General features: G+C 44.6%; 1 protein-coding gene across 1 annotated transcript; it reads right to left on the bottom strand.

Annotated features, from left to right (window-relative positions):
* Positions 1 to 2082: 2082 nt before the first annotated feature.
* On the bottom strand, positions 2083 to 7558 carry LOC119885104 (abl interactor 2-like; the record flags this gene model as incomplete). Its single annotated transcript, XM_038695346.1, has 5 exons — positions 7490 to 7558; positions 7159 to 7326; positions 3551 to 3727; positions 2742 to 2759; positions 2083 to 2249 (listed from the first exon to the last, which is right to left on the bottom strand). Coding segments are annotated over exons 1-5 (599 nt in total), but the record flags the coding sequence as incomplete, so codon positions are not given.
* Positions 7559 to 11045: the final 3487 nt, after the last annotated feature.

The following is an 11045-nucleotide window of genomic DNA, read 5'->3' as shown; positions in this document are numbered from 1 at the left end:
TACGTCCTGCCTGTCAAGTGTTTTTGGCTATGCAATATAAATAAATACGTGCACCCGCACTTTTAGCAGACAAACTTTTGGGCAAAAAGGATTTTCACATTCACAAAAATATCTACAAATTTAATACCTTGTTAAATGGCGATTAAGACTTTTTAATGGCCTTAATTTTTGCATAACTTATTTATTACCTTTTAAGGCTTTTTAAGACCCTGTTAAACTTGATAGAAGCACAAACAAATCAACAAATCCTGAACAAGTCAGCAAAATCAGGCAGGCAAAAGGCTCTTATTCTGAAATTCTCCATGTGGGCCGCATAATTAATCTACATTTTAATGACTTCTTCACGATTAGCTAATCGTGTTCTTTCAAATCGCAGTTTTGATTTTAAAACAATTATTCGTTCTTTACTCGCACAGTGTGCTCGCTCTTCAGCCTGTGGATTCACTAAATGGACCTTTGTGAAAACAGCCACAAGATCCAAGAAGAAGAAAACTACAGGCGAGGAAAAGAAGGTCAAACGCAACAACACTCCATACGTGTCTGGAGTATCAGAGAAACTCAAACAACAACATCCCTGTGTTTTTTAAAGCCAAGAACACACTAAGACAGATGCTGGTCCACCCCAAAGACCGCACACCCAAACACAAGAAAAGCAATCTAGTGTATGCGGTCCAATGCAGTGAGGAATGCACAGACCTGTATATGGGGAGACTAAACAACCACGACACAAACGCATGGCTCAACACAGAAGGGCCAACTCCTCAGGTCAAGACTCTGCAGTCTACTTACATCTGAAGGACAGAGGACACTCGTTTGAGGACCACCAGGTGCACATTTTAGACAGAGAAGATGGATGGTTTGAAAGAGGTGTCAAGGAAGCATCTACACCAGGGTGGAGAAGCCGTCATTGAACAGGGGAGGGGGTCTACGCCACCACTTATCCCCCACTTACAATGCTGTCCTTTCATCACTTCCCAGGAAACTCACAAACGTAAGTGTTGGCCTCAGGTGAAGATACCAACGATGGTCGTTCAGTCTTGGCCTCAGGTGAAGATACCAACGATGGTCGTTCAGTCTTGGCCACAGGTAGTCTTAACGACTGTAACGACTGTCGTCACAGCAACAAGGAACACTAACGAACCAGCGGTATCGATGACCCGGGCCAACGACCCCACTGAGGTTAAATAGCTGAGTTTCCCTGCCAGTCAGTCAGAACTGAAGAAGTCCTTTGGATGAGGGACGAAACGTCTTCAGTAGCTTCAACCAAGTCCAGTTGCCCTTGACTTTAACCTTCGTTGGATAACTATGACCTGGATGACTGAGAACCTCCACAGACTCTTTAGCGGTATTTGTGATTGAAATGGTCGCGCTGTAGAGCCCTGCTAAATATATTATATATATATATAATCTTGCACTCACACAAATGCAACCACGTGAAATTTCTCTTAATGTTAATCAGTGAGCTATAGAGGTGCTGGTAGGCGGGTTTTGTTCCCTTCAGTCAGAGCCAGTTTTCGGTCTATATGCTAAGCTAACTGGCTGTTGGCTGTCCAGACATCCTGAACATCTAACCTTCTGCAAGTCTATTTCCCAAAACATCATTGTGACCCTCACACTGTTCGGATGCTGCAGAAGCAGGGAGGGAGGAAGACGGAGATGCAGTGACGGTAGAGACGGACGCAAGCGAACGTGAAACGGTTAAAAGGAGGTGAAGGACGAGAGGGAGGAGCGTTAACCAGAAAGAGAGGGAGAGGGAGTGAACTGGAGGGAAGGAAGGGGAGCTACAGCTGTGTGACCTAGATGTTTGAAGGGAGAGAACACATGACGTCGCTCCTCTCAGCGCTGCGTTCCTGTGTGTGATGTCATCCCCCTCCGCCGGGTCTAATCTGTAATAAGCTCGCCGCAGGATGCTCCGTCCTCACACGAGAGACACACACACACACACACACACACACACCACTTGTTTCCACTTTGTGCTTCTGTGAAGGTGGATCTGTGCCAAGTTTTCCTTTTCCGGGCAACAGTGAACACAACACGACACATTCTTCAGACGTCTTTCACACGTTCAAGACACAGAAATACCAAACACAGCCGGGCGGGTGGATGTCAGAGAGAGGGAGTGTGTGTGTTGGGCTGGGTACGTACCCGAAGATGCCTTTGCCTGCTCTTGGAGGGCTGGGCGGTTTCTGGGTGGGGGGGTTGGACCGGGACAGACCCCCTCCTAGTTTCATGTTCTGCTGGCCGTTCACCTGCAGACGCAGAATCAAAGGTGAGTCTTCGGCTCGGCCCTGCATTTCAGTTCTTCGTTCAAACTAACTTTTTAAATGATTAGAAATGCTAAAAAAATAGGACTAGGGTGGGGTATCGTTATCGATTCTGATTCTACTTCACCACAGATCTTGTCGGCGCGAGAAGCAGAATCAAAACGCGCGGGTCTTAACGAATCTACGGAAATTTAACGCCGATTCCAACTTGGAAGCAGTTCTTGATACCCAACCCTACCCCGACAGACCGATGGTGCGTCTACGTGTAGGCTGCATACCGATCTGGTCACTGATACCCAGTAAATAAGAGGCCGACGGCGCTAAAAGACAAAGCCTGACCAACTGGACCACAAAGAAGACATCTGTTTTCCTTTGTTTGTCACAAGCATTTCTTATTAAGGCTACTCTCCCTCCTCAGCTGCATGTATGAGATGCGTTGTCCTTGTATTATTGTACAGGTGTGTTGTGCATCCTTACCTTGAACCTCAACAACCACTTAGCACGTCAATGAACGCGATGGGAACAGGAGAAAGAAGAGAGGAGAAAAGTATTGTAGAGGTTAGCGTCAGTGAAACAGGCCAGTGCAGACAGTAAAACAGAGGGCAGAAAAGATGAAGACGGGCTGAAACAGAGGCAGGCAGAAGAGATACAGACTTTGAGTCAGGGGGAAAAGAGGTCGTGCAGGACGTGGAGAAAAAAAGTCACGTTGCACTTAGATAGATCGTTTTGAAAACACAACGCCTAAATATTTAAAGCCACTCGTCATACATGTGGCCATTTTACACTGCAGCAAATGCATACTCTACATCAGGGGGTTTCAAAGTCTGAGACTGTTTATTTGGTTAGTTTCACTTTCAATCCTAGATGCCTAAAAGATCATGATTATGTTATTTGCAGCCGTAGACTCTCAGCAATACCGCTGTTTGTACTACAGCAGATCCATAAAGGTATTTTTTCTTGTTTCTGAATCTGAGAAAGTTGGAAGCAGAAACAGTCAGCTGTGCACACAAACATGCAAGTTTGGATCCTTTAGCTCTTGTTCTTATTATTCTTAGTGTTGAAATCTGTTTACGGCTGCGTTTCTATCTTTTGCTTTCTGTTTGCTCTGGATGTGCCACACCTGCCACAGAACTACTTGCTCTAGTGATGTTTAACAATCCCTTCTGGTATATGTGGACGTGGCTGCCTGCATCTGAACAATAGTTTCTCGAGGCCTTTAGTGATTTTTTACTGTCCCCGTTTTCATCCTGACCACATCGTCGTCGTTTAATTATCACTATTCCCACCTTGACTCCATGTCCAATGTCATCCAGCACATTGTAGTCGATGGGCTTCCTGATGTAGCGCACCGGTCTCTCCGGATTGGGCGGAGCAACAATTTTATGTGAGCGGGTCGTGTTCTTATTGGTGGTCAAGATGCCGATCTCCCGCCTCGCCACCTTCTCTTTGTGAATGTCAACGGTCTGGAAGGAGAGAGAGGAAGAGAGGAGTTTATGTGCCAGGTTTAAATAAAATACACCGGACTATCAAATCACTATCACACTTGTGTACAGCCAAGCTGCTATGGTAACTAAAAAACAAACATTTGAACTTGGCGCTAGAGGAAAAGTTAGAGGACCATCAATAGGTGCGTTCGAGATGACTGCGGCTGATTTTCACCGCCTTGATAGTCAAGTTGGACACATCTGTGATCTTACTGTGAGCTGAGATCAATGACTGGAAAAATGGCGCGAGATCAGGAAAAACTTTGTGCAGCCGGGAAAAAGCGACGGCGGCCACCGGACTCGGCGCCTTCAGCCGCCTTGCTCCGGCGAGCTTTTAATGCCATGTGACATGGTGACGTTTTGCAGCGGCGGCGAAAGTTGGACACACTTTCTAACCATCCTTCATTTTTTTTTTAAGTGTATCATGTTAATGCAACTATAACGTGAGTAGGATTCATCCTCTGGGGAACATGAAGCTCTGTGCAACATCTGAAGGCGCTCCAGCGTTTCCCACGCATTATTTGTGCCGGCCCCGCCACACTATCAACGCTGACCGCCACATCTTGAGTTTTAATTTAAAATGGCTAAAATCGTATTTGATAACAGAGCTGTGCGCAGCAAGTAGCCTAGCTAATAAGGAAGCGATGACAACTGTTAGAAAGGTGATGGTGACGACTGGCGTTCTATTCACTGAGCCAGAAACGAGGTTTGATAAAACAACTGTCTTTAGGATCATAACTTCAACACGTTTCTTTGCAACATAAAATATAATTAAAAGGAGGGAATCTGTTCAGTGCGACGTCTGCGTTGGGGAATGACTGACGAGGGTCTTTAAGAGGAATGAAGACATTATGCTTCAAACAGGCAGCCTAATGAACACTTTCTGTGTTTGTTATAACTGCCACAGTTCGCAGTGACACCGCTCGGATTCCCTCTTGTCCTTCCTGATAAAAGCTTGTTGTGCCATTTAAGTCAACAGTACTTTCTCACAGGGCTGCAACAACTATTATTTTCACTAGTGCTGATGAATCCATTACTGATTCGACAACAACGCTGTCTCGGTTTCTTTGTCTGAACGACAATGTATTCAGCGTGATAACAGAGAGCTCATCTTCACATTTCACACTGTAGATATTTTTGGTGTAATGCATATTAATAAAGGATGAAAAACTGTTCTTAGTGTTAATTATCCACTCAAGTGGGATGAGAAAGGTCACAGTCCTGAAACATCACGAGGGAACCAGAGCTTTCATTCAAAACTGTGAATTTCCACTCTGAAGATTTTTGAGACTTTAAAACATGTTGCTTGTTTTAACAGCCGGGTCCGTTTGTTTTGGAGAGGAGACGACCTCGGTGGTTATTCGGTTCTCGGTACGGTCAACAGCGAAGGAATCCTGAACTAAAACCAAACTGAGCCGCTAAACTGAGCTAACGTTAGCAGCGGCAGCAGCTCAGCTAGCTCGGTTATTTCAGACCAGTCGGTAGTCTGGAGCTAGCCTCAGCTCGATACCATAAAAAAGTACCAGGTACAAGGATTTACAAGAAGAAGCCACAAAAGGCGAGCAGAGTCGAGCCGAGCTGGTACCGTGTGGGGGAAGACACAGCATCTGGTCTGGTCTATATGTTTGGACATCTCGCACATTAGTTTGACGCGTCTGATTTCCTCTTCATCTTCCTTGACTACTTTGCTGGCTGATTGCTACAGTGTGAAAGGCAGAGTGGATTATAAAAGATGATCTGAGTGCCACTCTTTCATGAGACGCAGCCTCACAGCACCAAACACTTGCCTACATAACAGATGTGACTGTGTCTCACTGAACAGAGCGGTAATTATGACGTGCAACCACAGACAATAACAGAGAGAGAAGCGTCTCATTACTTCTGCATGCAGAGCGTACTGATTATTCAGAGGTCGGAGGGGAGAATAAACCCTCTGTACTACTGAAAACTACATTTGTATGCCTATGAAGTACACAGCTACTCTGTGAAGCGACTGTGGTGGAGTGTAGTGTTCAATGAATGTCGACCTTCCAGAGCGCACAGGGACGGATTTGAGAGCAGAATCTGATTGGTTCAAAATGAACCGCTTCATCCCTAAATACTGCGGTCTGTGGAAAACCGGGTCTTGGTACCCATCTCTAAATAAATAAAGTGATCTTTCTTATTCGTCTTGCTTCAGGAAGTCTTAAGCGATGTTTTATTGCGCATTTTCCTATTATGATGAAAATATGATTCACCTGTCATCATCAATCTCAAGTGCTCAAGAGCCTGAAAAGCTGGAGGGACCTGAGAGAGCAGGATTACACACTCAGATCTGATTCTACTCCAACAAATCTGTTCCTGTTTGCTCTGGAACGGTCGACTTGCAGACGGAGTAGTGCCCAGAATTTGTGTTGTGCTCGCTCAGATCTACAGTGCGAGATGTGTGGGTGCAGAGTGTTGCGTAAGCCCGGTCAGAGCACCGGTGACGTTTCACACCTACAGGTGGTTGTTATTGGTCTGACACAGCCGACAATCAGCTGCATGTCAGTGCACTTAGTAAACTGTTTGGAGATAAGATTTCACCGGTTCTTCTCTCTCAACAGGAAATGTTCTGAACTGTATTTAACCGCCGCCAAGCAAAAGTACTTCTTAAACGACGCATCGGCTGTAGCATCATATTTTCTGTGTGTTATCAACCTGAATATCTAATTATTTATTCCTTTAACTAGATGTTTGTAAAAAGGGGGGTGGTTAACCAAGAAAAGAATCGAATCTTTCAGGTAGTGCAGTGAAAATAATAATAATAATAAGTGTGTATGTGGGATCAGTGTAGTGATGATGATGATGCACGTGACTCCAGGTTTATACTTCTTGGTTCCTCCATAATAAGTAAGTGTGGATCCTAAATGAACCAGTCCAGACCAGGTTCCTCCTCCAGCAGGAACATCACACACTTATTAACAAGAAGTGTTACAGTCCACTTCAATCCTCCCACAGAGAAAGAAAGAAATAAAACTGCACATGTATCTGACTCTTGTGTGAGCAGGATGCCGAGCGTGAAACGAAGGACGCGCGTTTCTGCAGTTTTATTACTGCTTCTCTATCCTTTTTAATGCATGAAGCAGCGAGGAGAGCGGCGTCCACACGGCGGTCAACATAAATGAGCCTGCATGCATACACGATTACATACTGTGTGCTTTCACCCATGAGCCCTCTCGCTGTGAATAACAGAGCTGCGTCCCTGAATTCACGGCCTACGTGCTGTACTTAATGCACGCTGACACACGGAGCTCAGCTTCTTCAGCCTCAGCGTGCCGGCAGACACCTGGTGATCAGTGCCACGTGGGTGGGTGAAGTCCTGATCCTAAAAGCCTAAACAACACGAGAACTTCTGATGGTACGGGGGTCGTCTTGTGTTGCCACCAGACCTGTGAGATGTGGTTGACGGAGCTCTCCATGCGGCGGAGCTGCGAGGCCTGGATGTCGAGCATCTGCAGCACGTTGTTGGCCAGCGTGTTGATGAGGTAGGCGACGCTGGCCAGGGACTGGGTGGTGTAGCTCTTCGTCTCCTCCAGCGCCTGCTGCTTGTCTGCCGACTGCAGGGAGAGAGGAGAGATTCAGGAGAGGGGTCGCACAGAGACGCCATTTTTCTCTCAGAAAACAGAAGTGGCAGAACTCTCAATCAGTACAGGGGAAGAGACACAGTAACATATTATAACGAGCAAAATCAACATGCTTGTTTTCTTCTTGTTTCCCAACATCAGGAGCCCTCCTCCTCCTCCTCCTCCTCTCCTCCTCCACACGGCAGTCGACACTTTCGCCAGCCATTTATTGGATTATATTTATCTCAGGTCATTCCTTTTGTGTACTTTTGTATTGTGAAAGACTGAGTTGCAGCACCAGCAAATGTCAGAAAAACACCTGCAGGAAATGAAATGATCAAGTCTGGGACAACAATTCAATGCGGTGCTGTTGTTATTTTGCCTTTCACATTGCCTTAGTTTCTGGCACTGTCAAAATACAACAGAATGTTATTTATATAACATATTTAAATATATAATATTTAAATGCCATTATTTTCTCTAAAATATTGCAATTGCGATGTGATTTGCCACGGGGAATGTACCAAACAAAGATGCTTTCTTAAGTCTGTAGACTACGATGTGTGGGCCAGGGCATCTCTGCAGCACGAGTATTTTTACACACATACCACCTTTAACAAACATTGCACCTCCTGCAATTTGAAAATTGCCGCCAGGCCATGTTGTAATTTTGATAAAATGTTGATTAATTGTTCAGCCCTAATCTGCAGGAAGTTAAACAATAAAGAAACGTTTTGGGAGAAAATTTTGGTGGCTGTTAAATCAATAGTTCAATATGGTGCAGTTTTATATTTTGCCTTACATTAAAACAAAATAAATTGCTGGCACAATAACTTTCAAAACAGCACAATAATTACATTTACTCAACTGGAAGACTATTTTAGCCAAAGTGACTTACATTTGAGGAACAACATACAAGCCTCAATAAAGTATGAAATCTACGAGCGACATCAGATACTAGTAAGAGCTCAGTACGGTATCAATCAGTGTTTCCCATTAATTAACAAGAGTCTAATTTGTTCCACCATAGTTTCAAAATGAACCAAAAATATTTTTACACATCTCACAATAGACCTCCGTTGTGTTTTGTGGGCGCTGCTGTGAGCTCGCACACTAACAGACACGTCTGTGAGAAGGAGTTAAGTTAGCGCACCTGAATTTGGAGTGCACACGTATTCAAGCCTTTACGGTAAGTAAGGGCCCAGAGCGAGCTGACAGGCAGGTTAGAGACTTTATCCTGTCAGGTTGTCTTTTAGTATGAAGAGAGGCTGTGAAGACCAGAACCACAAAACATATTTATCAAACGGACTGATGGATTTAGCGCGAAGAGGAAACACATGTGACAACGTCCAGTTTTCAAAATAAGGCGTCTGTACAGGATGGAAATAAGAAAACAAAAACAACAGTAATAAAATGTTAGGGAAATGACTTACTTATTCTATTTTCTATTCTTTGATTTACGTTGCTGGAAAAACATTAAATACATTTGTTAACTTTTGCTGTTTCATTTACAGCTCTACAGTGGGTTTATGATCAAATAGTTTATTAGAGCACAACACTGTTTACAAGAGTGCACCGTTCTTCATAGATAGCCTCTTAATTTTGCACCAAATTAATGTAATTTCTTCCATTCCACCCACCACAGTCTCTTAAAATCCTTCGTGAAACACTGAATCAATCCATTTACAGTATTATTCTTCATCGAAGTGTAACGAACCACTAATTAACCCTAATGAAATCATTCCACCTCTTTAACGTCTTGACACGTGAGGGCGATGAAGATGACGTGGTCGAGGTGTCAGTGTGAAGATGATGGATACAGAACAGTAACCGAACCAGCAGCAGCTGCAGCAGCGACGCGCTGTGTGAAACATGTCTGAGCGGCGTCAGGCGGAGCTTCGACCCGTGATCGACCTCAGATTCCTATGATTTGTGCTGAGCTGTCGCATTCAGCATTTCACCAAGAGAGACTAACTGTGTGTGTTTGCAAGTGTCAGTGTGCATCAACATGTGTGTAACCACGTGTACTCGTATTAATGTGTGTGTGTCTGACTGTTAGTGTGTGTGTGTGTGCTGGAGCGTGAGATGAGATGTAGGTCAGTACTAACTCATTCATGCCCGAGGTTTAACAGAAACACACTGACACAAATGTGTGTATCTCTCCAACACACGCACACACGCAGAGTTGGTGTCATCGCCCCTAAACTAACGCTGTGTTCCCACCACATGAACTTTACTCGAGAACCAGGAACCTTTGGAGGAACTCACTGGGTTTCCACCACAGGGACCAGGATCTAAATTAAGTTCCAGGCCCCTAAAAAAAGTCCCTGCTCGGTGGGGCTAAGTCGAGCGTTTCAGGTGTTTTGTTGTTACTTTTCCACCGTCGAACCAATAAATCATGGTCAACACCCAGACAGCCACACGCGTCTCTGCGATGTCACCTGAGATCGTCTGCGTTATATTTACAGCTCGGAAACAGCAGCCGGTGTGCGGCGAGTGAAGTCCGGCTCCTCTTCTCCAAAACAAACTGATTACAGCAGGTAATCAAGCTCGTTAAACATCACGTTCCTCCGACGCTCAGACGGAGACAGACGCGATGCTGCTGCTGATCTGCAGCTCTTGTTGGCTGGAAATATTTTAAAGACCAACAAACTGTTTATATGTTTGTGTTGGGAGTTCTTTGAAGAACCTGATGGCTTTTTCCAGTTTGTCATTAAATTTGTTGTGAACTTGAATTGTGCGTTTCACACAAAAACAAGAAGCTTTTTTTTTAATGGTCAAACATTTTGTTTTGTTGTTATAATCCAATCAAATCTGATGTTCATATCTACATTTTGCTCATGGATAGTGACGTTTCTAAATAACGATGCCTGTCCGTTGCTCTGTGCGGCGTACGTCAGTTCTTTAGATCGCGATGGAAACACACAACGATGGGCTGAAGGACCGTTTAGTGCCGGGTACTATTGGTGGAAATGCGGCTTTAGCTACACTAGAGCCTGAGCGATACGGGTTTTTGAGACAGACACAGATATTTGAGAATTTTAAAATCCGATATTTCGTGGCTTAACAAAAACATAAATAAGGTCGTAATAAGCTGCTACATAATCGTCCTGACGAGGAACCACATATCTTTTCAGGCCAGTCTTACCCTCTGCTGCACCTCTGTGCATATTCAATGAGCTGCAAAACCTGGAAGCTACAAACTCAGGCGCCATCGTTGGGTTCTAATAATACATCCAGGAGCACACCTCCACTTCTATTCTCCTTCGCCTTCGTCTGTTCCCTCCAGTCTCTTCATCACATCATCCTTATTATATATCTCTCGTTTTCTCTCCGTCTTTCCCATCAGCCATCTGAGGTCCTGTTAGCGGTGACCTAGTTGTAGGGCGGCCTCCTCTGGCCTGAGGACAGGGCAGATCATCACACACACACATTACTGCTGCAGCTTTTTTCTAATTCCTACTAAATAAATGAGCCTCATGTTCATGAATCAGATCAGACCTACATGGGATCATATGCACGCTCTGATTCCTCTGACCTCTTTTCTCAATGCAGAGTTTCCCGCTCCGCTGTTATTTGTTTCTGGATTACAGTGACAACATCGACATGGACAGACCTTACACCTGCCTCAAGGTGTGGAGGCACATTTTCCCGTAATTACCATATTTTAACAAATACACAGGGTCCTGTCCTAAAAGCAGCTCCTCTACATC

The sequence above is a fragment of the Micropterus salmoides genome, unplaced genomic scaffold (genome assembly GCF_014851395.1).
Source record: "Micropterus salmoides isolate LMB-PRFRI ecotype aquatic unplaced genomic scaffold, ASM1485139v1 Ms_hic_scaffold_3932, whole genome shotgun sequence".
Lineage (NCBI taxonomy): Eukaryota > Metazoa > Chordata > Actinopteri > Centrarchiformes > Centrarchidae > Micropterus > Micropterus salmoides.
This window is presented reverse-complemented; position numbering and strand designations above follow the sequence as displayed.